General features: G+C 43.5%; 1 protein-coding gene across 2 annotated transcripts in view; it reads right to left on the reverse strand.

Annotated features, from left to right (window-relative positions):
- The window catches only part of LOC135901936 (neprilysin-1-like), a 48197-nt gene that overhangs the window by 19595 nt on the left and 813 nt on the right, over positions 1-27789 (reverse strand). The window contains exons 2-16 of one of the 2 annotated variants that reach the window (XM_065431776.1): positions 24291-24324; positions 21636-21734; positions 19829-19885; positions 18932-19093; positions 17409-17489; positions 15937-16136; positions 14882-15076; positions 11790-11876; positions 8754-8884; positions 7074-7299; positions 5487-5585; positions 2760-2837; positions 1900-2012; positions 504-562; positions 88-139 (exon numbers count right to left, since the gene is read on the reverse strand). In XM_065431776.1, the coding sequence (XP_065287848.1) occupies positions 88-139; positions 504-562; positions 1900-2012; positions 2760-2837; positions 5487-5585; positions 7074-7299; positions 8754-8884; positions 11790-11876; positions 14882-15076; positions 15937-16136; positions 17409-17489; positions 18932-19093; positions 19829-19885; positions 21636-21726 (1631 nt within the window). In that variant the 5' untranslated portion in view covers positions 21727-21734; positions 24291-24324. Of the gene's footprint in view, positions 1-87; positions 140-503; positions 563-1899; positions 2013-2759; positions 2838-5486; positions 5586-7073; positions 7300-8753; positions 8885-11789; positions 11877-14881; positions 15077-15936; positions 16137-17408; positions 17490-18931; positions 19094-19828; positions 19886-21635; positions 21735-22809; positions 22945-24290; positions 24325-27789 lie in introns of those variants that run through there. The other variant, XM_065431777.1, reaches the window with a different exon arrangement.

Consider the following 27789-nt stretch of genomic DNA (forward strand, 5'->3'; position numbering starts at 1 on the left):
AATAACAAAAGAAAATTTAGCTAGGGACGTTTCAGCTAGCTGAAATATTCCGTACGGAGTAAGCATTCATTATATTCACCGACTCACCGTGGAAGGCCATGCTCATAGAAGACTCCTTGAAGGATTCCTGATGGGTATACTGCGGAAATATTAATGGTTATATCGCAAACTGGGACCATCCTGTACATTAAAGTAGATACTCCTTTCAACAAGCTCATCGGTTGCAGTAAGTAAATTGCAATCTGTACCGTAAAATTTTTAATTCAGCAGATAATTAGTGGACCTTTGTTAATTAGTGGAATACCTGTTGCATTTTGTCTTGCTCACAACGTCCACCTCTCTGAATAATTCAGCTCAAGGACTACAGTTATGTTATCTTCAACATGACGTTTTTAAAAATTCTATCAAACTTAAAAATGATCCCCCCGTATAGCACTTGAGCAATGCTGAGCAGAAAGAAATCTACGCTTTCGACGTCATCGCAAATGGTCATGAAGACTCACTCATTTCATTGGTGTTCGGGCTGTAGAAAGCATTGACAACGGCTGGGCCGACTGGCCACCTAAACAAAATGACAGAAGTCTTATTGACATGCATCACGACAGATGAGTACGGTCATTACTGACTTGCCGCATAATAATTTACACCTTCTTTATTAATCAAATGAAGATAGGCCCATTCATAGCACCGAAAATTTCGGCAGACGCCCTTGCTTCACTTCAAATAACAAATCGCGCAGCCATGAGCATGGCCAAGATATGACCATTTGGTCTTGTCACATTAGCTTCAATATTTTGGTGTCAAATTCATTTTATCTGTTTCTTCATCATGGGTACCTGTCAATGTTGAATGGGAGCGATTTTTCTGTCATCTACATTTCTGTCTACAAGATGTTATAGTAAGGGCCGTCTGTAACCTCTGTGTGTATTATGCGAACAGGAGGGTGTACTATAATTGTCCACCTAGTGGACATACCCATTTCATCCGCCACTGCAGTTATGATTGGGTGGGCTGGAGTATGCGTCAAAAGCAGATGGGTGGCCGCACCAAGTCGGCACTTCAACAGCAGATGAAGTGCTCCATGAACTTTCCAGAAATGATGTCACACGTTTACAGTTTCACGCTTTGCCTCTATTTATTTGTATTGCTTAACTCGTGCTTCGTTCTTACTACACTGCGAAATTTCCAGTGAGATAAAGAACGACTATTCAGAAAAAAAAACTATCCTGCGTTTGAATGAAGACAAAGCTCACCAATTCACGAAACAGTTTCGTCGCTGTCCTCGTTACTAGTTGCGAAGTTGCAGTTTTATAATATCTTAAGTAGCTGGATTTAATAAGTAATTCTGTCAATATGAGTATATTCCTCTTTATTATGTGACGCTTGCTTCTTAGTGCAAACTGTACTTCCCTGAGTAAAATTCTGTGGATCAGAGATTGCGCAATAAAGCCCATTTTCTTCTCGGCCTGTGAATGTAACTTGAGAACGAGAACTGCACTCCAAATTTAGCACTGCGCACTTTCCAGCGCACTCATGAATTTTTGTTGGGACGTCTGAATACAAATTACCTTGGTTCAGTGAACCTGTGGCCCGTATGCCTTTGCTCACGGGTCTGTACGCGTGTTCCTACTCTGGGCTGCCGCGTGCATTCCGGCAATGCGCCGTGGCTGGAGCTCACATTTATAAATGTAAATTTGCATTCTGCGTAGTAATACAGTCAGCCACGTTTGTGCCGCAAATGACAGTTTCGTTTCGGCTGCATAACAGTAACGGGACCATTTGGGGTCTGTCGAGACATCCAAGTGCTGCATTATTCGTCTTCTTTTCTGTATGACGTTCATTTTATATTCCATAGCGTTGAAAACTTCTGCATGCATAAAAGCTTGGTTCATGACTTACTCAGCTTCCCTGTTGTACGGCCGTCGTAACTTTAGCATTGCCTGTTTCCGGTGGTTTAGCGATATGGCGTACGTCATTGCGCCGTAAGAGTCATTGAGGGACAGTTTTGGTACCTGCGGTAGAAAGTAGTTGGGTTATGATATGGAAACATGAAAGGCCCATTGTTTACAAATAAGAACGCGTTAACATACTGCTACCGGTCAGCGTCTGTGGTTAATGGCCTGCTAACTATGTAGACATCATCACTGTATCCACAAATTACTAAACGAAGACCCGCGCACGCATTGGCTATGTGGGGCATCGAATGAAGAAACTACAAGCCCTATATACGTGCCGCACTCACTGGACTTCACGTTTTGCTGAACCTCCTCCAGTTGCCATGGCGATGGATGCCACAGGTCCACCAGGCCATCGCCTCCTGAGCTTGCGGGTTTCCGTACCTTACCATAGCCTCCCAGCTAAGAATTTTAATTGTGATGTCATAAATGTGCTCATAACCTCTTTAACAAAAAGTGCATGCTTTTTTATCCCCGTGTATTTGATAATGTTTTCCTCCTTCGTTCGTTTTCTTTATCTGGTAACGTCCCTGCGCACTTGCACAGGCTGATGGGAATAAACAGGAAATCACGTTTTAGAACAGAATTTTATCGCAAATGATTGTACCTCACTGAGCCAAGGATAAATTTAAGACGACGGTGTCTCTACTTCATGGATCTCTGCCTAATCGTTGAGCAGATCTTGTGTTATATCCCTAAGCAAACTGATTTGAAAAATTATTTGTTACACTCAGCCCACTGCGTAAACTAGTCGTCTTTGTCTCTTCTACAGTAATTAAGCTTTAAGATTTCGTAGGTACTCACAAATTTGTAAAGTTCCTCAATATATGTCGCATTTAATAGCCACTCAGGATATCCAATTTTGATCGCCATTTTTGCCAACTGAAAAATGAAAGTAAAATATTTATACTCTGAAAAAGCACACATATCATAACATACACCGCATGCACATATGTCGCTGTCTTTGCGTATACTACATCAATGGGTGACGAAGATCAATCTTTTGGCTTTCTGAATGAATCAAATCAAAACTATTTCTGTGTAAAATAACATTTTTGTTTAATGCCGACAGCGTTGTAATATGTGGTAATGATCGGAGCCGCGTACAGATTAGCCACATTGCAAAAGAAACCGCTAAGATATTGGTAACGTGCAATGCGTATATAATATGCGCTGATCTGTTCTCTCTCGATTCTTTCAATGAATTTCAACCTCATATGGGGACCCATATGCCTGGAAAAGATCGCAACTGTGTGGCCATGACCATGCAAGTCTGTTAGGTTAGAACGAAGTTTTAAAGAAGGACTCATATTCATACGGTATTTTTATAGCGATTAACCGTATTTGCCAACTTCAGCCGTTTTCAGCTTATCTATCGATCTGTCCAGTCTCTTATGCGAACAAAACGCAAAGTTGTCTACAAACTTGGGCCACTACACCTATGCTTGTGGTCGTGATGCCATCGTCTTCGTTCGATCGTCGTCTTACTAGCTTCGTGATCTGACTCTCGTCAATCCGTTGTCATCGCGTCTTCTACGTCGACCCAGTGACCCAAGTTTTCTAATAGTTCGGGCAACTAGCTATGCGCTTGTGGCTGTTATGCCGTCGTAATCGTTGCATCATCGTCATTTAAGCTTTGCCATCCAGCTCCTGACATGCCGTAATTGTCAGGTCGCCGTTCGATATACAGGTTTCGTGATACAGTCATCGCCACGCCATTGTCGTCACACACTTGTCTTTTAGTTTGCATCAAACTATTGTCTTGCCACTGTTGTCCTTGTGTTGTCGTCATACAGTCGTCGTCGTGCATGCATTGTGATTCCGTCATCGTGATGTCGTCGTAGTCGTTCTATTGTCGCCATTCTAACTTTGTCACACGGTCGTCGTCGTACCATTGAGGACACGTTTTTGTCATTATGATGGTTCACCGTTGTCACCGCTACAGTAACGTCACTCCATTGTCGTCATGCCTTCGTCCTTATACTGCCTTCGTCGTTCTATCGACAACAATCCTCTTTCGTCATTTAATATTAATCACGCTGATGTCGTTCGGTCGTGATTGTGCCACCGTTCTTATGCCGTCGTCGTCAATGCATCGTTGTCACACAGTGCTACCACACTTCTGTTGTCAGGCCTTCACGGTCATGCCGTCGCGGTCGCGTATTTTCGTCACTCTACCTTTGTCAATCCATTCCCGTTATGCCACCGTCTTGACATTCTCTGGCTTTGGAGTTGCGCTACTAAGCACAAGGGCACAGCATCAAATTCCGGCCGTGGCGGCCACGTTCAGATGAGGAAGAAACACAGTAGCGCCCCTGTACCATGTATTGGGTGCACGATAAAGAATTCAGGTGGTCAAAATAATGCAGAATCATGTCGTGGCTAGGGCAGGTAAAACCCGAAAATTAAATGGTGGTAACGCCAACGTCGTCACTCAGGTTTCGTGATACAGTCTCGTCACCATGCCAAACCATCATGCGATCGTGACCTCAATGCCCCGATACAGTTGCCATGCCACCATCAGGATTACGTTGAAATCATACATTCCTTGTCATAACATCATCGTAATGCCGTCGTAGTCGTTTCACAGTCGTCATTATAACTACAATACCCGACTCTCGTCATGCTGTCGCCGTCAGCCATCGTCGTCATAGTCGTCTTCGTACCATTGCGGTCATGCGATCGTCTTTCATGCCCCTTTCGCCGATCCACTGACGTCAGTATTTCGTCACTCTATCGTAACCACGCTGTCACCATTCGCTTGTGAATTTTCCGCCATCGTCATTTGACGATCATCATTGTTCGTCGTCAGACAGCTGCTGTTATCCATCTGTTCCCATATCGTTGCCGTCATGCCATCGTCCTCATGCCGCCACTGTCATAAACTCGTTGTAATTCGTTGTCACCCTGTCGTCTTTATACCATCGTCATTATTTAAAAATCGCAATCTCATTGTTGTCATGCCGTTGACGCCACACCGTCTTTGTCATTCTATCAACGTCTTTGCTTTTTCGTCATTTCATCATCATCGCTCCGTCGGCTTGATGCAGCCTGCCATGGCTATTCATGTCTTGACAAGCTAGCGCCATAGCAAAAAAGGACAGTACCGGTGTATGCGCATATAGCCGAAACAGCGGAAGTCCCTGAATGACCGCGACAGATGTAAACCGAACTTTACCTAAAGAAGTGTGTTCTCAACTGGGTCAATCGGTGCATTCCTAAGGAAGGCGGTGTGCTGCTAAGTTGCTCAAATGCTAATCGCATTACAGTCGATAGTCTTCGGGAGATGAGCTCCGCCGTAATGTTTTTGTTTTCTCTGAAGGCGCTGAAGCATTGTTTAGAAAAGACAAGCATGGCTTACTCATATCTTCTTCAGAACCGCAATGTTGGCAAGTCACAATGAGCATTTTGAAAAAACCTCTAAAATTTATAGAAAGCAAAAGAATGTAAGCAAAAATTTAAAAAAAGGTGCATAGATCTTGTCGGTGCACTTTTTCATGTTTGGCTCGTAGCAAGGAGAGTGTTACCTACCTTTGTCTCTGCAGCCGCTCTTGTGGTCTCGTCCATCCATTCAAACCTTTGCAGAGATTCATTAAATACAGCCATAAGCCTTCTGGCGAGGTCTTGAACCTGCAACAAGGAAGCTTGAGCTAATTGTAGTAAAGTTTTATGTCGTTAATATTCAAGTCTTCATAGTTACACAATTGCAAGTGAATCCTGCTCTAAAATACAGTACTCCTTTCCACCTACGCCAAATAAACTCGTTCTTCCTTGCTTCGTGCAAAGCATCTTCGTTTACAGGAGCGCACCACGAGGCAGTTGAACATGATCTCCCAGCAAGAGCAGCACAGTCATAACGAAGAACTCAGAACGTGAGTCCTTCTTTAACTTTCTTCTAAGCTAGTGAACCCGCATGATCATGGCGACACAGCTGCGATGTTTTCCAGGCCGTCGAGGATGCCCTGATTTTTGCATCGCCATGTTTTAGGTATTCAGTTCTGTGCTTATGACAAAGAGTACTCGTATGGAAACACGAAATGAACGCTTCATGTCTACTCACGACATTTTAGCTTTCTGCTTGTTTTCCTTCCGAGCACTGGTAAATGTACGTAATTGGAAAATTGCCAATATAGTTTTGTTCCAAAGCGCGAAGACATGTTAAATGCGATTACTTCAATTTTGCAAAACCTCCAAGTTAGCCTTTTTTTCAAGGCATCATAAACTAGCACTGCTAGAAACCAAGCGTAGTTTCTGTATAAAACACAATGCCATAGTTTGCTGGATAACATTGGTGCCTCATGTAAATTGTGCATTAATATCAGTAGCAGCCCGCGCAAAATTTTGGGCATGTTCGTGGCGCAACGTTTTAAAATTTTACCAAGGAAACATGTAAACTTGCTCTGAATTGCCGTGGATTTGACCAGACATTATTCACAAGATATGCCTTATCTACACAATGACTAATAGAATTAAACCTTGCACGAAGTCGTGTGACTGATACAATGCCGTGTCGTTCGAGCGTCAGTACATGTACGCATGACTCGTGTTATGCTGTTTGTTGAAAATATTTATCTTCCAAATTTTGATATCACACGTGCACATAAAGATAATAACATGTCACGGAGCGCCTCACACGCTCGCGAAAAAGAGAAATTTGATAGTGCCACGCAAAACAACCGCACTTTCTTGCTGAAATGATAACGGATTCAAGCTGTTACGCTGTTCTCATTTTCTATATGACAAATATATTTTCTCGGCATCCTATATTATTCAATTTCGACCGGTCGAACATGACGTTAGTTTTTTTTAATTGCTGTGCTTAAATTGTGAAAAATGTTGCTGCGCAACGATGGCATGACGAGATCGCTCTCTTGAGAACGTGCGCTAGGGGTGTTGCACTGCTAAGCACGAGGTCACGGGATCGAATCCTGGCAGCGGCGGCCGCATTTCGATGGGGGTGAAACGGAACAACGCCCTTGTCCCGTGCATTGCGGGCACATTAATGATCCCTGATGATTGAAATTAGTGCAAAGTCCCTCACTACAGCGTGCCTCTAAATCAAATGCTGGTTCTGGCCCGTAAAACCCCAAAATTATCAGAAAGTGTGCTGTATCTTACCTCTTCTTTGGCCTCTGAGCTGAACTTGTGCTGCACATATAGTTTTCCCACAATGTCTGGCATGCCGTCGTTAACCTCATCGACGCACTCTTGCCACCTCGGCCTCTCAACTTGCACACCTTCTTTCACTTTTCGAAACTCGAAGGCAGCTTTTCGAAATTCTCGCGATACGGTTGCAGCCCATCTCAGCATGTGACGCAAACCGGCGAAGTTGAACAAGGTGTCACTAGAACAAAAGTGCAAAGAAGGTGCTTGCAGTTACACTGAGAAAGAATGGTTAGATTCAACATAACTAAAATTACTTTGAATAATGAACTTTTCTGCCGGCCGTACCCAAGCTCCATGGCAGACATTTCAAGTAACACTTAAGTGCAAGCAACGCGAGGTAGCACGACTGTTCCACACTACTTCACTAATATAAGTTATCTTCGGCATTTAGTGTGCCAGCTGAAACATTTTATATATGTGCACATATCCTTTGCAATAAAGACGGAATTTCCGCTATTTAGTTGGAAGTGACAGCTGATAGCTTTGTGGCCATTTGTGGCCAGAACTTCTCTCTATTCTACTGATGCCCGAAAACCGATCAGGAACGTAACTATTTTTCAAGACAGTTTCTATAACAAATTTCTTTGTTAGGCACTACCAGAAATACTTCCAATATCTCCAAATAGACGGACCCTTTAACCATATTTAGTGCGCTTGCGCGTGCTATCCGGGTGAAAGAACGGTGTTGAAATTTGCTTTAAATTTATGCCGGAGCTTTTTGGAGCTGCATCACATCTTGAGACCTCGAAGCAGCACTACTACTGCTTCCGTGAAACGGAGACACTTTTAGTTCTCCTTCGAGACACTTGCTTGAACCGATACTCTAGATACTCGGTACTCTGTATACTTGTGCTTGTTGATTTGACATATTCTGTGTGAGTGCGTTAAGTCTGTATACGAGTGATTAATCTCACGCATCACCAATCTCACCAAGACTAGCATGTCAGGCTTATAGTCAGGCGAACATTCATCCAGCATTGATTAACAAGGGCTCTCTCTCCTATTCTTTAAACCGTCTTTTTTTCTTGGCTAAACACAGGGATGCATGTGTAACATGGAACGGTATATTGTTAGGTTGGTACTTCGTCGTGGAGTGTCGTATCAACTCAATGTTAGCGCATTTAAAGGGTGGTTTTTTGTGTGGGACAATGGATTGGACTAGATCGTATTTGGTGCCAATTTTCACAAAACTTTACGGCTAAAATGTACTTGAACAAGTAACACATAATTGCTTCGGAGTTAATTTTGAAGGGTATTCGAGGCTGAGCACCTTAATTATGGTACTGTGAAGTCGGGGGGGGGAGAGGAATGTATATAAAGACGCCACCAGGCCTTGCAATAAAATATACTCTGCTTTGACGACAGTACAATGAATCACACTACAGGCATATCTCTCGTTTTGTAACGTTATTTGTTTGCTTTTTTAAGATGTTTAACTAGACACGGCTGTCGACTACATTATCGTCTTCCCGAAGGTTTGTTTCTTGGCGCTAATCCTGCACGAATACGGGTGACACTTCTACACAAACTGGATACTAACTTTGACATGTTTCAAAATTTGGCACAGAGGTCATTGCATGAGTAGGGCCTGTGTGCTATTGCGCGCGGTATTCAAATTGTTATTTCACTTACACATCAGAACTTCGCAGAAATTCATTCAGTTTTTCATAATACTCCAGAGCGAATAGTTCTACAGACTCGTTGGCAGCTAACGTGATGTCTACAATGTCAAATTGCTTCTGCAACGAAGCGAGAATAGGAATCTGAAAAAAAAAGTGAGAGGAAACCATCGCCTTTAGTGAAGACACTTTTTGGAAGCATAATAAACATAAAAAAAGTCAAAAGCGATAAAGATTTCTGGAGGTGACGGGTCATTAGAAATAAGTTGACCAAAGCATTACAGCTACAGCATAAAAGGCTTATTTCAAGCTCAAGCGTTGTGAATATCCTTATAATTTTCTGCATCAAGCGCAAGGAGTTAGGAGGATCTGTAGGTATAAAGATTCTACTCGATGTTTCAAGAAACATAATTTATAAACTTCCCCGCATTTTCACATACATTAGCACATTATAATTCTTCAATTTCCTGTGAAGTATTTACTTGCTGTATTGCAGTAGTCATCATAGACGGTGCACAGAGTCACTTATGACGTCTTGCATGGTTCTGTGTCTCCTCCTTAAGAGCTTATTAACCATTTTTTTTAAGCGCGACCTTCTTCGAGCTGGTCCAATTGTTCAATTAATGAAGCATTGACCCAAAAAGCTCTGCGAGGAGCGTTCCGTGTAAATAAATTAGGCACTTGTGATGAGGCGACCCTGAAGTAATTAAAGTGAATAAATTTATAACTTTTGCGAGCCAAAACCACGCTTTTATTTCCTGACACGCCATAGTGGGGAACTACAAAACAGTATTGGCAATGCGCTCTTCTTTGACTTGCGCCTAAATCTAAGCACACCAGTGAGATTTCCATTGCACCCACATCGAAATTCACAGTCGCGATAGGGATTGAACCCGCGACATTGAGCTCGTCTTCACAACGCCAGAGCCCTTCGGCTGACACAGAGGTTCTTGTGAAAAAATTAGTGGAGCGTGGTGGGGTGATATCGGTTCGAGATCATTTGTTTTGTCTTTCGTTTTCCTTTTCTATTCTTTTTTTTACGGCGAAAGCTGTATATGACTAACCTTCCGTAGTCATTTCGGCGTCCGGCAACAGAAACGGACTTGGCGATTTCTAACAAACCCATACGGGTTTAGTGCGGCGGCGCAGATGTCAAAATGGGGAACAGGGGCGCTATTCTGGACATTCCGCCATTTTCTTCGGAGCGTGACGTAGGCGCGACGCAAACAAAATGGCGCTGGTGGCCCGGTTTTGCTTACGTAACGTGACGCCAACTTGACGTTTCGCCTAAGAAGCTGAAATGAAGGCACTGAATGTAGCGTTATCGGTAAAGCAAAACAGTTTTCCTCCGCAGTAAAAATAAAGCAGCTATCTCAAAGCGTATGATTATTCTGTCGAAAACGCTTCTCGCTTCCGTCGTCTGCTGCGTACAAGCCGTCGTCTGCTTCAGTAGCTCGGATGCGTGTCCCTGGAAAATGGAATGAGTCATCGCATGTTGGCGCCAACGCGCTTGTTTTCTTTCTTGAGACAACATACGCGAACTACCAGTGGTGATGCGCGCACGTTCTAGGCCACGTTATCGCTATTTCGTGAAACGCAAGTGACTCAGCCCGACTCGGCTGGCTTAGAAACGGCCGAATATCACCGATAGCGTTGCGCGCGCCAGAGATATCCACTAGAGCGACGCAAGCGCCGGCGCTGCCATCTCTTGTTCATTTCGCTGGTTACTCGCACCGCGGGAGGAAACTTCAAGGCGCCGCCTTGCGTACATTTCTTTTTGTAAGTTAGAAAAAGGCCGTTGTCATAACTTTTGATTGTGCGAAAAGGCATTAATCTCGATTACAATACAAATGCAGCAGTGAAAAGTGGACAACATTGCTGAAAGTTTGCTATATTCAACCAATATTATTTCGTATTTACGCGTTCTTTTAAGAAACGATGGCCCAAAACACAAATGCCAACACCACCCGAGAGCGATGCAAATACTATGAGCACGCGTTATGAACAAAAGATTTTCGTGGCGCCAGACGACGGGGAAAATGTGGCGATACGCATTCCTCTCGGCTGCCATTGCATATGGCTGCCCATTAGCATAATTCGCGCGGCTCGTCGCAGCAAAAATTATGGCGGAAAATCTCAGCAATGGCGGCCCTGCGCAACGTCACGCATCGTCAAAATGACGTTTACGAAACAGCCCTTCCTGTGACGCTCCTCATGAGATATTCCTTCAGCCAATCAGCAAGCTGGCATGGCGCATATCTTGAATCGCCACCACATATTCGCGCAATTGCAGATGCATTGCACTGGCTTCTGCACGCTACCGCTCACATTCTTTTTGAAGCGCTAACATCACAATATATCTGCCAAGGACCAAAAAAATGTATTAGTCCATAACATTTGCAGCTCCACGTCACGTTTCGTCATCTTGATGAAAACGCAAAATTGCATTTTGCAATACTTCCGCTTCCCGGCACAAATTTCAAAACACGTGACCTTTCGACTGCCAATCAGAGAGTAAACATGGCGGGTAATGGCGGCCGTGCAGCCGCCATGCGTGTCCAGAATAGAGCCCCAGATTAGAACGCTCGCCGTGAACAATAGCGTGACGTCAAGACTCTCGCAGCATATAAGCAGGGCAGGTATCGGCGCTAAAAACAGCTGCGTTATCGATGGGCCGGACACGTATAGTTCGTACAAACGAAGGACAACATGCGTACGAGGAGTGCCGGAGGGAACAGCAACGAGAACGTAAACGGCGCCGGTGCGAAACAACCACTGACGAAGAACGTTCGCGCGATGCGGGATGAAAACGACAATCGCGATCCCGCGTTCCTCCGAACGAGGAACGAGGCCATGCTCCCAACGCAAAAAATGACAACCGTTCCACTCTGGGATGATGGAATGGCAGCGAAGGTACTTTGCTTTTCGTCTGAGAGCTTTCACTGTTGTCAGCTTTCGCTGCCATTTCATCTTCACAGAAAGAAATGGTTGTCATTTTTTTCATATGTTCATTATGTTACTCTAAGACAGTGGAATGTATAACGCTTACGTTAGAAAATTTTTTCTCCAGTTGGTCGATGGTGGTTCTGTGATAAATTTTCAACAAATCTCGCCTTTCTTCAGGAGGTGCCGTCAGCTGAAAGCAACAAAAGCCGAGTTGATGCACAGAGGCTCTAACTAACCCCAGACACTGCAATTTGTGCATGCACTGGTAGCAAGCAAAGCTTTTCTGAATATGCTACCACGCGAAAGAAGTTCACGTTTAGTTTGTTGCATGTTCTCCTGTTTTATTTAAGTATCGCCGGATACTGAATTTATATTTGCCTCTATTTGTTATCGTATAATATAAACCAGGTAAAAAGGGGCTAGCCATCACTGGGAAATGGTGACAACTTTCTTAGTGGATCTAAGGCATATGTAAATAAATTAGGTCTTCGCATTTCTCAACCCTTAAGACGCAACAGTGAAATAAATACGTGGGTTTGTATGAATAACCGATCGCAACAACCTGTTTAAAACTGAAATTACTAGAGGGAAATTTGTTTAGAGGGAATAGAGGGAATGGAGCACATTGCAGCTCCACCACGCAATGCAGCAGCTTGGGCTTCCATACGTGCCTGCATTGTTATTTTTTCACCAACTTTCTCTGTTTGGACATCATAATTTCTAAATTTAAATTAAACACAGAAATTACGTAACCCTATGCTCTTTCTGTCTTCATTGTCTCCCGCTCGTTATAGTAGCGACTCACAAAATATCGAGCCTCTCGAATCCCTTCATTGCCGCTCAATACGTAGTAGCAGCGTTCTACAGTCACCGCAGGTTGAAAAGCTTTCCTGCAGTTATGTTGCGCGAATTCGCATTCTGATCGCTGTAGAGCAACGTACTTTTGTATTACCAGAAACCCTTCATTTTGGAGTATTACGTAAGGTGTATCTATACACAAAGACGCGCGCACACATGCTGTGTGTAACAAAAATTGGAGCCCCGAGCATACATGATTTTTTTTTCTTTTAATTCCAAGCCGCTTGCTTGCTCCCGATTAAACTCGGTGTATAGGTACAGTTTTCTAGTGCACTTAGCTTATTAACACGTTTGCGATTTTGCTTGTTCCCCTCCCCCCCCCCATAGTCTTGTCTTCAACAAATTCAAAGTGAGCGTCAACTGCGGCGTCAACCATGGATTTTATCTATTGTGCAGCAACGGAGGGGTGGTACCATCTGTCGCGACAATGGCGATAGCACGGTGTTTGTTGCAGTTGTGACAGATGGCGTCACTGTGCCATTGCAGTGAAATAAATTTTTTGACTGACATCGTCAATGACGACATCCATGGCAAAATTTAGTCGAAGAAACTAAGTAGTACTCGCAAACGTACGGTTAAACAAAACTCACTGAAGATTGCTATTTCTGTGCGAAATATCAACTCACACAAGCATGCTGTGGAGCATAAAGAACCATGCACACGGGCCAAACAACCGTAAAGCGTAAAGAATGATCAAATTTGCTAATGTGACTGATTGGATCCGAAACGGGGCTTCATCTCAGGAAGTGAACAGCACAAAGTCGTCAAAGTCGTGAACGTACTCTGACTTCCGACAGACGCCGTGTTCTTCTTATTCTCCGTCTTATTATTATATTCCTGTTGTCGCTTTAGTCCCATCAAGTAATAAAACATTAGTTGGAAGTCCACACTTGTTCTAGTTCTTGTGACATCCTTGACAGAATTCGTGCAATTCCGCTTTCCACGAGATATCACATGGCAACAACAGCATCGTCATCATACACGTAGATGCATACATATAAGTTATTCTATACGCTCTCACATATATCGACTATATATTTCCTCAATAAATACTATCAGAATGACGTTGGGTTAGCTATGTTAACCATAAGACAAATGGCTGACTTTCTTTGAACTCTTTGTTGTTCATATGTTATGTCACCTTGGTACCGCAGGAATGGTAATTATTAGCTTTGTGCATCCCGGTATAATTTCCGTTATTTTGTGACATCCTTCCGCGTTTGGTATTACGTTTGCTTAGTGTATTGAGCATATTGTAATGTATTATCTGGGTATTGCTTTTGTTGTATTTGCAAATAAGCACTTGCCCTTTTTCTACAATATTCCTTTTAAATGACTGCCTTCATTGCTAAAAGGCGTTAGCGTACACTCGTGCACATCTGGCTTCTAAATGCGCTGCCATGTACGTAGACCATGAGGCTCACTCAAACTTTGTAACTACTTTACACGTTTAGTACCCCCAGTCTTTTTGGAAATTAGGAATTGACTACGCACTGATTGATTTGCACAAGGCTGTCTGACTACACTGAGCGACATGACTGGTTGACAGGCTGATTAATGGATTGGTTGATGATTAGATAGATAGATAGATAGATAGATAGATAGATAGATAGATAGATAGATAGATAGATAGATAGATAGATAGATAGATAGATAGATAGATAGATAGATAGATAGATAGATAGATAGATAGATAGACAGACAGACAGACAGACAGACAGACAGACAGACAGACAGACAGACAGACAGACAGACAGACAGACAGACAGACAGACAGACAGACAGACAGACAGACAGACAGACAGACAGACAGACAGACAGACAGACAGACAGACAGACAGACAGACAGACAGACAGATAGATAGATAGATAGATAGATAGATAGATAGATAGATAGATAGATAGATAGATAGATAGATAGATAGATAGATAGATAGATAGATAGATAGATAGATAGATAGATAGATAGATAGATAGATAGATAGATAGATAGATAGATAGATAGATAGATAGATAGATAGATAGATAGATAGATAGATAGATAGATAGATAGATAGATAGATAGATAGATAGATAGATAGATAGATAGATAGATAGATTACAACCCGCAATGTGGCGGTGGCTTTCAAATTTTATGAATGTGACATCCCTTCAGATAACGCACTGGACACCACTGTAACCGCAGTGATATTGCTTTCTCTTACAGAGCTACAATGTATTCCAATATGTACTATACATCTTGTAAATGTCGAGTAAGACTCTCTAAGTGAGCTTACACGCATGCTGCACCATTGAAGAAGACTTTTCATGCCGTTGAGCGTAAGAAGACATGCTTACGTTGGCCAATTTTCCCTCAAAAGCCACAAGTTTGTCGGAAAGTACTTCTAGCTCTTCGTTAGTAAGATTGGGCTTCATGAACTTCATCGCAACTTTAATCACATCCTTGTACGCTGCAATGATTGGCATGCTGTAGTGCGTGGTTTGGTTGATGATCTGGTTTCTGCCGGTTATGAAAAAGTCAGGCTGATCCAGCTGGAAGGAAAAGGAGGACGCCATTTGGTCATTGCGCATTGGCGAAAATGCACGAATGATTATGACGTCATTCATATTTGAAGGAAAGTATAGCGTAACTTGACATGGAAATTATCTGTACGTAAGGGCAACCATTAAATTAATTGAGTATACTTTGCGACTTATTGACATTTCTTTATAACAGGAAATAAACATCATGACTCGCGCCTGCATAGGTTTACTTTTTCCAATTTTACGTCAGATTCACCGTTTTGCTGCTCACAATGCCAGCTCGTTTTGCCCGTGAACAAGCGTAGCAGCGACGTCATTACTTTTGCAGACACCTAGAACTAAAGTAGGCTACCGATAGATAGCTAATAAAGTACCAATTTACTTTGCTCACAGTAACATAAACGGCCCTTTGCAGACACGTGCATTCAAAAAGGCAGCAGCGCAATCTACAACAAATCCGCCGTAATAGCTCAACGTTTATGGTGATGTGCTGTATGTGCTGATGTGCTGATGTGCACAGTATGTCACGAGTTTGACTCGGTGGTTCACAGATCCATTACAATATGAACGGAATTCGTGAATTGCCATATGGTTAATTTCGATGCACCTAAACATGCGATCAGCTTTTTCTATTCCAGCGTTCGTTTTCTATGTCAATCTAACGCCAAAGTCACTCTTACCCAAATTTTTCCGTGAAAAGAGGGGGGGGGGGTCATAATGACTATAATATATATTTATGCCCCATTAACTTTTCCAATTTGTATACATTTACTGTATATACTTTTATATATCGTATAACATGCATTAATGTTGCTTTGAGTGGAAGTTAAGTGAAAAGTGCTAAATTTATTGCATTCTGCTAGAATTACCTGGACGGAGTAAGAACTAAGATTCCAGAAACTCCTTGAGACGCCAACTGAGAAGACAGTACCAAGTCCAGTCTGTACGAGGACGTTTCCAGCGTTGGCCTTCCGATCTCTGGGATGATAAGTTAGAGGCCATTGAGCGAGCCCAGAAGCATTCATTATGGCAAAAATGACGTCATGTCGGTCTTCGAGACATGGAACATCTGAAAGACCGGAATGGGAAAGTTGAAGGGGACTGATAAGATCAGAATCTCTGAAAAAAAGACAAGTTTCTGCACCATTTCGGCGAGTACTGACAGTGGCTAACCACGCAGTCAATCATGGTGTCATGTGAATTGCAGTTAGTTTGATGAACAAGCATGGGAAACACATGGGACATACATGTGGACTTATCCAGCATGATTATCTCCAGTTTGCTGAAACATTTTTTTTTCTACTCTTTTGTGAAAGCTCCAGCTAACAGTGAACGAAAACTTGTATCGCCCCACTGTCTCTCGCGTCGTTTTGCTCTCAGGTGAGACATAAATATGAATGAGCTCACAGAGTCTGGCCATGCAGCTCTAGTGTCTATCTCCATTGTTCTACTTATTTACCGTCTTCTTTTTGCACTAGAAGTCTATGTACAGATGAACGCTTAAATACTATTTTCTGTTATTTCATTTGTGATCACACCGCGGTGGCGCAGTAGAAATAGTCTAAACTATTTTAATGTTGTTTCTCATTGAAACTACGGTGTTTTATGTGTGTAATGCTATTATAAACATGGTGTCAGGGGAAGTGAGAAACCTATAAATGACAACGAAGTGAACATTGATCGTATCTGGCCACTATATGGGGAGTAGTGAAATAAAAAAAAGATCGCGCCACCGCACAGATGCGGTAAATTGTAGTTATCATTGAATGACTTAATAGGCATAGTACAGTGCCGCTCGTCATTTTAAAGATAGGCATACACACTGAGATCGGCTAAGCAAATTGATTTTTTTAAACAGATGTAACAAATTTGCAGGCTGCCAAAGCGGGACGTAATTATTTAACAACTCAAAACTTGTACATAAGTCACCTACTCCATGCATTCGCTGAAGTACTTATCTGTCAGCACAACAAGCGCAGTTGTCCTACGGGGGAATTATTTGGGAGAGAGTCCATTTTCAAGAGTTTCTCTCAAATTGCCGATAGCTAATCGTGTACCTCAAGCGTTTCAACGGAAAGCGTACTTGTCAACAAGAAAATGTGATTTCATTGTTCTGATACCAATGAAATATAAAACACTATTCCATCCATATTAATAGTTTTTAATACTCGCCCAGCTTTCGTTTTAACGCTTTGAGCCATGGTGTTCACATGGAGCTTTTGCAGTGTTGTATGCGGCTGTTCTGTGTGTGAGTGCGTCGTATTTCCCTTAAAAGTGTTCAAATTATTGCTGTGACAGAAAGGACGCAACTTAACTGATTTTACGCGATTCCATTACTTACCCAGGCAAGCATTGTAGACGACCACAACTTTGTCCGTTGCACTTTGGCTCTCCTCAACAATTGTTGTGTTTCCTAAAATGTCTGAAGGAGAGAAATATAAGTACTGAACTCGGAACTCCCTTTGAAAAGCAGCAGGACATGCATGTGGCACATACGTGGTGAAAACAGCGCACCATATTTCAGTGAATAGCTGCAGTCATCAATCACTTGTAGAATATGCGAGATAGGGTGACCTGCGGCACATAATATGCGGAAGGCAGACTGGGCGCTTCCTCAACAATAACCTCCAGGAGCAGCTCAACAACGTGGGGCAGAAGTGTGGCCTAAAACAGAAGTGCGAAAGCAACCTAGCTTTCCACTCCAAGTCATGTGAGTGCAGGCCAAAATTCGAGGAAGTCACCGTCATCAAGATGCACGCAGATTAGTGGATACGTGAGATCGCCGAGGCCTTCACCATTGCCAAGCACAGCCCTTCTTGCGTCACCATTGTGGCCATTTACCTACTTGACAAAAACAAAATTCGCTTATCTACATGATTAACATGGGGTTCGTAACATCGAGGAATGATTAATCGATTAAATGTATCCCGCAAACCGTATAATCTTAATTGATATCCACCTTTCAGTAATCGACTTAATCGACTAGAGTTGTTCGATTAATCTTTTTCGAGTATTTGACAGGAGTGGAGCGAAAATTTTGAAATCCTACTGGCATGGCGGGGCAAGAGCAGTGACTGTGTGGCTGTGGTAGACCGACTGTTGACTGTTTTCCCGACTGGTGGGTGACACCGAGCTAAACGCTTCTCTGCCCTCCCAACCCCTACTGCACACGCCACCACGCCACATGAAGCACAAATGCCCTCGAAATTCAAGGCACAGTATAGCCCCTACAACAACCCTTTAATTGATTGTCGAGTCCCTCTACGCCCACTAAAGTCGTGGCACAGCATGAGAGCCGATTTCGAGCATGTATTTGGCATAGCGATGGAATTCATGCCGGTTCCAGTAATCTGTGTAGTGTTCGAGCGTTTGTTCTCGCATCGCGGGTTGTCTGCCCATTCAAAGAAGGTGTCGGTTCCCCCACACATCTCGGCCAATCGACATTCTTTCGATTTGTAGAAAAGAGCATCTGATTTAACATGCTAAACCAGTATTTTCTTTTCCCATGTCCATATTGCAACTTCTTTCATATTTGAGCTGCATTTCACATTCGCTTTTGCAAACTTCTTTGTTTCTTGTTTTAACTGTACTGTATAGGGATTCACTAGTGCCCTGTATCTTATTCAATTCTAAGGAATAAATCATCCTCAACGGTTTCTGCGACAACTTCTTTTCATGCATTGTTTTTATTGTGATCTTTCTTTTTGCACAATATGTGCCGGCTCAAAGACCACAGCCTTATGTTCTCTAGAATATAATATGTGGTCGCAGTATAGCTGTCTTATATACAAGAATGTGAATAGTGTGCTGATCGTCATGCACGCGCTGTAGTTCCATAGAATATGACTCAAGTGAATGGCCTACCGCGAAGCGTTTCCCGTAGTTTGTCGTCCAGCAGGGAGAAACTGCTCGTTGTCGATTGGCTCTCTGGTATGTTGTGCTTTGACATCCAGCCGCCGCAGGCGTATGAGTAGAAATCAGTGCATGGGTCAATGGACGTGTTCATGGAGTCCTTGATAAGCAGTGCTGGATGAAGAGATAGGAAAGGAAACACGGCTCGTATCAAATGGTCTCCATCATGACTATGCAAGGGTACGTCCATTCGCGCCTGTCTTATGCCGTATTATTATAAAAATTAACCACTTTAGATTGCAGGAGTATGAGGATTATGTGATTGCGGATAGGGAGAGTTAGGTAAGCATTTGACACGATTGCAATATAACTAGCGGAATAACCGTTGTGGCGATATCATTGCCATGTTTAATTTGACTTATTTAAAAACAGAATTGATCAAACCACCAGCTTCTGAAAGGAACACTAAATGATTAAGAGAGTGCCAGAATAGTGCAAACTTTGCATCGTTAACTAATGTAACTGCGTATTGGAACGTAGTGTTGATGAAATGACTGGCTGACTTAAGCAGAGAAGCAGTTAATCATTAAATTTTTGCCATTGTTTCGGGTTAACCCTGGGCTGCAGTAGCCAGCACCAAACGGAAGTTTACACCAAAGGGAGACAGCGGCCCTAAACAGCAAACCATTCTTTCATCTTTTTTTTTTCTTCTACTTCGTGAATTTCAATAGTTAAATCCATCCTGTTGAGGTGTTTCATGATCCCTGACGATACAGGCAGCGCAATTGAAGTCACAGACGTTGTTATTATGAAGCGTGCAAAGTGGAGCCTTGCCCACCAGTCTAAGGAATTATCACGTCTAAAGAATTAGAAAACCAGACGTGTCCATCATAGCAGAAAACATATTACCTCGTTGGATGCAGGCAGGCGTTCCACATACATTGTATGTTGTCGCATTTTTGGTTCCTAGGGAAAACAGGCCAGGATTAAAGAACATGCTTGGATAGCAAAAAGTTGACAGTCACTTTAGCATACGCTAAAGAGGATGAATGTGAAAGCCTGCGTGCTCACAAGGCATTCATTACATTACTTGAGATTTTCCTTGGAATGTGTAGTTACATCTTATTACTTGTTTTCTCCCATGAAAGGTCGTAGGTGGGCTGTCTTATTTAACTCTACCCTAATTATGTGTAGCTTAATTACCTTCGTCTTATTTATTACACTTATTACACCAAAGGTGGCGGGTTCACCTCCCACCAATAATCATGGGTTTGGGTGTCTCAATAAACTCTATGTTAATTAACTTTGCCTTAATTAATACCGCAGGTCGTGTCTGCGCTTCGCCTTGTGTTCATTCTTTCTTAAAAAGGAATTGGTTGCCTAATTCGCTCTAATTATTACGAAAGGTCGAGGATTCGACTTCCATAAAAGGTCAGGTGTCGTAATTAACTTCACCTTATTTAATAGCACAGTTCGCGTGCTCGACTCCCACTAAAAGTCGGGGGTCAACTCTATAAATTTTGGTACCATGAACTTCAGTGCCATACCGTCAGACATAGGATTTCTCGAACATGAACCATCTGAGGCTTTCGCCTTGAAAGACATGATTGAATTAAAAGCAATGCGGCGATTGGATTTTCTTCCAGTGCTGAAAAGCGGCCAGCAAATTAATAATATTCCTGAAATTAAAGTGATTATTTGAAGTAGTAAAGGCAAGGCGCAGAAGACCCGGACTCAAGAAGAACACAAACGACAGGGCCGGCGCCGTCGTTTGTGTTCTTCCTTTTGAGTCCTGGTCTTCTGTGCCTTGCCTTTACTGCTTCAAGCATGAACCAACCAGCCCAAGCAAGAGTTTAATTACTTAAAGTCATTATACTTAATTTCAGTCCAAGGAGCCTATGAACTCGATGGCGCTTCGAGATGCTGCTGCAATTCATAGATCAATTCATAGAGCCTTCGGAATCGAAGGTTCGACCATGACTTACCCATGCGTCGCATGAGTAGGTAGAGTGCAGGTGAACCCTGGTTGTTTCCCACCATTAGATAGAAGCTTTGATAAACGTTAATTTTGTGTGGACTGCTGTGCGGCTGTCATGACCCCACCTCTGGGGGTGCGCTGATTACGTTGTTGCCGTGTCGCAAGAAACAACACAAGAACCGGCATAAATTCGCTTTAAATCCGCTACGAAAGTTCGGTTCGGAGAGTGTTCAGCCATGCCATATTTTTCTTTGTGTGAATATGAACCTAAAGCGTCAGTGACGCATAGTCGATATGAGGCAACATCATCATTGTCATCAACAAGTGATTCAGATGAGCTGCATGTCCAAGACCTTCCTCGGCTTTCTCCTGTTATCCGTGTAAAAATATCGACATAGACACCAAGGCTGCCCACGATTTTCCCCTGTCAATAAGAACCATTAGCTAAGTGATTACGACGAGGATAGACGAGTTATGGCACTTGTTTGGAACGCCCCTTGGAATGCATCAGTCGTCTTTTTCCATTGCCTGAAAATTTTCTACATAACTTCATGTGATATTACGCCGCTTTTGCTACGTTTCTTTCAGTTTGCACCGACATTTTTTCCCGAAACAGTGACTGTAGCTTTACGCATCACAGGTCTTAATGAACAGAAAAGGCATGCTCAGGAATCGTCGGCAGCAATCGCTCCTATATAAAGGTTCTGTAAGGATGCTATGAAAAGTCTGTGCTCTTGCCTTTTTGTCCAGCGATTTCTGTTGGCTTTGAAGAAACCGAGCAGGTCCATGTTAACAGGGATACCAGTGCTGCGAGATTATGGGCTCGCATCGCTACTCCTAGGACAATAATCAAATAAACAGAACACGATGCAATGCGAATTACCCATCAAATGTAGGGTCCGCTCTTCCACGTCAAGTAAAAAAGTATGAGCGCTACAACGTTTCGTTTGTATTTAATGCCTAAATCTCATGCTCGAGTCAGGCGTACCAGCGTGATTGTGCACTATTTCTTCTGGTGTGTAAATTCGCGCTGTAACAGTATTATATCCTGCGATTTTACCCACCCACACTACGATGTGATTATGAAGCACGTTGTATAGAAGGGGTCTGATCACTCCATTTTGACCACTTGGGGCTCTTTAACGTGCACCCATGCATGGTACACGGGCATTCCTGTATTTCGCCCCCTATGGGATACAGGCGCCGAAGCCGGGACGGAAAACGGAAATGCAACGAAAAAGCCACTACGCCACCCTTACGGGTAAATGCACGCTCTGCAACAGGGGTTTGCAAGGTATGGCTACTGGGAGTAGTCTATTTATTACAGTTTGCGACAGCGAAGGCGAGAGTACGAGTAAATATACGCTTCAAGTCACTCTTACAGCAGACTAAAAGTGAACTAAGCAGGGTGAAATGTGTTCTTTTAAAATGTCACCAGGTGCGAAATCGGCTGCATTTCAGCTAACGTAACGTTAATCTCGAAAGGAGGTTGTTTCAATTTAACTAAGTTTTCGAGTAAAAATGTTTCGTATGAAACAAATTACGAGTCAGTAGTTTTTATGCAATAAGCTTCACTAATTGTATCGAATGTAATGAAGAAAACGACCCGATCGTGTCGCATTTATCAGATAACATATCTATTTTTTTATCAGGGGACGAGACTGCGAGACGTAACCACGATATGGTTACAAGACCTGCCGTAGTGCGGAACTCTGGGTTATATTGGAGCAGTTGGGGTTCTCTAATGAGCACCTAAATCTCAGTATACGACTGTTTTTGCATTTAAGCCCCACCAAAACACGGGCGCCGCAGCGGGAATTGAACCCGCCACCCGGAGTTCATTAGCACGACGCCCCTGCCACCGAGTTACCACAGCGGGTGAACATATGTACTGCGTGGAGCAACAGTTTACCTTCTACTGTAGACTACGGTTATTCGTCCTCCACAAAGCATTCGCAGTGCATAGCAAATCTTAGTGATCTTCGCCGATGAACCGTCGTGAAATGCGTCTGCCAGACAAGAGTAAGCTTTTATTCCGGTGTGGTACCGATAACACAGCTGACGTACGCTGCCACGCAGTTTAGTGCCGTGTCCCAGAGCTTCAAATGACGTAAATGTCACGACATCCTTACACAACATCCTTCGAAGCATCAGTAAAGGGCTCCCGATGCGTCGAAATAGGTCGGTCTTCCTTGAATGCTGTCTGTCTCGCCTGACAACTGACTGCTCGTGAAAAAAAAAATGAGCCACTGTGGAAGACCTTGTCACTCTCGCAATTGTAAACAAACTGATAGGGCACTGTATTACTCGAAGAAAAGGTCTCAACGTTTTGACGTCCTAATCCTTGTTTCGTTGCTTAGTGCATACATATTACTCCCAGCAGTGCCTAACAAAGTTCCCTGTCAGGGAAAGCTTGAGCAAATTGTTAACCTTTATTTCTGGCAATGGAAATTACATTTGTACACAAGAAAAATTATTGTGTATACTGTGTACGCGACGCAGCCGCAGTGAAGTACTTGAAACGTCTTGTGCGTGATTCTAGGACCATGGGCACTAGGGTACAGAAATGACGTAATTAAAGAAGTCACACTTATTCATACATTCGAAAGCCTGCATGCTTAACTTACGTTCAAGCTGGTGGGGGTGCTACACTCTAACCTCGAACTCATGTTCGCCCCTGTTCTAAACGGGCTCGCAAGGTTCACAGGTGGTGGACGCGAATCGACATGTCTCTCTTTCTTGCTATTCGAGTCAACGCCTTTTCTCAACTTTATGTGTCATACGCGGGTCGCCATAGGTGAGCAACCGTGAAATGTGCGGAGTACATTGCACACTTGTAAGTTTTATGCATCGTGATGAGCATATAGCCTTGCGTTGGATGAATTATGGGTATTATTGGCTCTTTCGAAGGCAGCCATATATATACTACCGCTCGGATCGATAAACGCACGGCCGAGCTCTGCCTTTCTGAACACTGAGCGCGAGGCTGAATTTAGCTCCGACAGCGTCATGTGTGACGCAACAACGGCGTCATTTGTTCACGCGAGCCATTCCATCATCAAGTAATGACTTTCTTCTACTGCATAGTGGAATCAAAATAAGACATGGTGGTGTGACGGTTGTTTAGATGTTAGTGATATGGTATTACATATTTTCGTCACAACCAGTCTTATCGACTGACCCTCTAAGCTGACCGAACTGACATAAGTTTTAGATCACAATAATTAAATATTCATTGAGTTAGCGCACAGTTATCATAATAATTATTTATGTAGGCAGCGGTTTCTTGAAACCTCGCACAAGCGTATCGAACGCGTATCGATAGAATTTGCGTTAAGTTTCCCACGCTTAAATCAGCACATCGAGGCTTCACATTTTTCGTAACATACTTACGATACGGTGAGCATTACGCGTCAAATGACATCACCTGCAAAAAAAGTGTTATAATTAACTCGCTACACAGGCGACAAAAATAATTTACTCCTAACGGGCATGGCTGTTTTTCGCGTCTCCAAAAGTTGAGGGGAACATCTTCGCATCATATAAGTTGTGCAAGATGGAAGCGTGGGTCAATTCTACAGTGGAAATATTAAAGCCGCGCGAAAGCATTGACGAAAGGAAGACATGGATGAAGCAAGACGTGCGTGTGTGCGTGTGGGCACGCGCGCTGTATTCTTTTTCTTTATTGAGTGTGGGGACTTATGTGCCAAAACCACGATCTGATTCTGAGGCACGCCATAGTGGGGGACTCCGGAAAGTTGGACCACCTGGGGCTCTTTAACGCACGCAAAAATCTAAGTATGCGGGTGTTTTCGCATTTCGCGCTCATCGAAAGGCGGCTGCCGTGGCCGGGATTCGATCCCACGACCTCATGCTTAGTAGCCCAACGGCGTGCCGCTAAGCAACCATGCCTGGTCACGCGCTCTGGTCTTCCATCATCTCTAACATCATATTAGATTCCCATGAAGTTTTATAAAAGTTCGTTGTAGTGTTGCTCGTAGCACGTGGGACAAATGCGATAGCACACAGTATCATAATTACAATGAAAACGAAGAGCCGAAATCTGTTTCAAGCTTCTTCCGCTAGAAAAGACCCGAAAATGAATAAGCAAATGACCGGAAAGAAAACAACGACACTCATTTATTGCAAGTGGCGTTCTATTTCCTGTTCGATCGGGTCCTTAATAGATTCTGCGTCTTTTCCACCCCAATAACTATGAACCAGCTAGTCTAGCAACAAGTAGTAATGTATTTTAACTGCATATATAGGCATCAACTAAGATTGGTCATAGTGCAGGTAAATTAAAAAACTTTATGGCTCCGAATGAAATTTGTATGATATGCAATTCACCGGTATACTTTAGTCACGGTAATTAAACTGTGTGACTGAGCATTTCATAGTTCTTTTCTCCAATTAAATTTTAAATACAGACTTCAAGACTCACAATACATGTCCTCAAACAAAACACTTTTAGTAGCCACCTTGTCTTTAGGGCTTGTGACATCAGCGCATGCCGATAATAGCCTTAGTTTAAACATATTGAGAAGATTAACAAGCTCTTAAAATTAGGATGGCAGGTCCCACTCGATGCAGACGTCCGATGCATCCCAAATTGATGCAAGCGAGAAAAGGCAAAACGGCTCACCACAATAAAAAAAATGCGCAGCGCTTCTCGCACACGAAGGCTTCCCGTAACTCACCCACGATCATCAGACGCGATGACGTACAAATGGTAAAGGTAAGTTGAATACAGGGGCGATATTCTCGTGCGCTCACTTCCACTTATACTTCAGCTCCGAAAAAAAAAATTGCACGTTTCTGGAATGTACGCGTCAACGTTGACTCGCGAAAGTGTTTGTGGCACAGAGCCAGAAACACTGTCGGCTGAAACCGTATGCTGCGGTTGTCGCGAGCGAGAACGAAGCGCGACGGCCACGGCGTAAGATGCGCTGCCAGGTGCCAACGCTGCCACCCCTACGCCTGGAATCGAGAATGCTTTGCTGGCAATCGGGCTATTCGCGCACAAGGCACGTCTCAGCAGCTCACCAGGTGCTAAACTACGTTGCTGGTTATCAGCATGTGACTTTTAATAGGAAGAAGTTGGAGAAAAAAGTGCAGCGCCGTAACTGACTCTCGATGCGGGGACACCTTAGCAGCCCTGCACAGGGGAGGGCAAGGGGAATAAAAGAATAGAAGAGGAAGGACGCGCCCCCAGTCGCGCGGCAAGGCCCACCGCCCGAAGAAGCTGGTTATCGGACTCTTCGCGCGAAATGAGGAGTTAGTGGGGAGGAGAGTGACAAGACATTCGTGGCCCCGGTAGATTCCGCCACCCGTGATGTGGTGCCTCGAAAGCAACACCACCTCGATATATAAGCCTGGCTTGGTATGGAGTCAGCCTCTTGAGGCGCGGAGGGGAACGCCATCTGGTGGTGTAGCAGGAAACATAGATGTGCGTCACGTGCCTGAACTGTCACTCACAGATGGCTCGAAGACGGCATGATGATGATAATATGAGAGTGTAGTGAGAGAAACAGTAGAAATGGCCGAAATGTGACGATAATGTGACAATAAAACAATAGTCCCGATGTCATGAAGGCACAGAAATCACAACGAAGGAATGAAGGCGACCGCATGATAATGACGATATGTTGGTGTTAGAGCTCAGGCCTGCGCTAACGTGCATCAACTGCCACCACGGGTTGCCTTAATTTGTAATATACCTGCGGTTTCTTTTCACTATTCCCGATACTTATTTCACATTATAGCCAGTGTTTGCAATGTATCTTGTGCAGGCGAATTGGGCGGCTTTATTTCGCAATATGTCCACATTTTTATACTTCAGTATCTGCGGGACCGGCGCACATTTTTCGAAGACAAAACTTCATCAAAACATTATCCCGTCCTTGAGCATCACTTTTCTCTGGTCTTCGCTCCGACTACGCAAATAAATGCATCACATTTATAAAGGGCGAGAGGATCTTCCAAGTCGGGCTTTCGAACATTTGTTGATCGCGTTTCTGCCACGTGATATGTCGTATCGTTGTTAAGAGTTGACATCCAATCAGTCGGGTGTTACAGCAAATGTGTCAGTCGGGTGTCACACCAAACAAGGGTGTCACAGCAAATGAGAATATATTTTTTGTTAGGGCATAATGCTTCTTATAATTAATCACTGTGTAGGTCAACTGAAACTTTAAATTGGAGACTATGTGCTCAGGCTTCGCAGAAATTAGGCTTCTACGCAAATCCCGTGTCCCGTAAACTTCTGTATCCAGCTGCACGTGCCACGTTTCTTCAGTAACTGTCACAGACATGTACTACGTGAAATGGCACTCCGTTCTATCTCAAAGCTCTGAGCAATCGTGATTGAATGGTTGCGCGAAGCTCTTGAAGGCGGTTATGCTACTGGTAGTCATTATCTTGGTTTTTGTCAAAGTCTAGTTTTTGCTATTTAAATTCCCCCCTCTCTCTCCACGTGCCACGTGCGTGATGGGCGCACTGCTATTAGCAAAATAAACAAATCCCTGCGAGCACGCGTCGAAATGCGTCATCCCGACGCCTACCACCGTGATGCTTGGGTGTGCCTGCTGTCTAACACTTAGAAATGGAGATATTCACCTTGTATTGCGTACTGGAATGGTCATTCGCTTTGTTCGTTGTTTCCCACTATAGATTCTCTGTGTGAGTATCCCTAGGATATATAACGGCAACGTCTGCGAACCTCTGTTGACGAACGCGTTCGATGATGTAACGTCACAGCCGCAGTGGACAACGGCTGTTCCATACTTGGAGGGTGGCGCCGGTTGAGAAGTGTTGAGGGAAACAATAATGAGGGGTGTTGAGAGAAAGCGGATGGTCATGCATGCGAGTAGTTAGGACAAGCACGCGTATT

Source organism: Dermacentor albipictus, chromosome 9 (assembly GCF_038994185.2).
Source record: "Dermacentor albipictus isolate Rhodes 1998 colony chromosome 9, USDA_Dalb.pri_finalv2, whole genome shotgun sequence".
NCBI lineage: Eukaryota > Metazoa > Arthropoda > Arachnida > Ixodida > Ixodidae > Dermacentor > Dermacentor albipictus.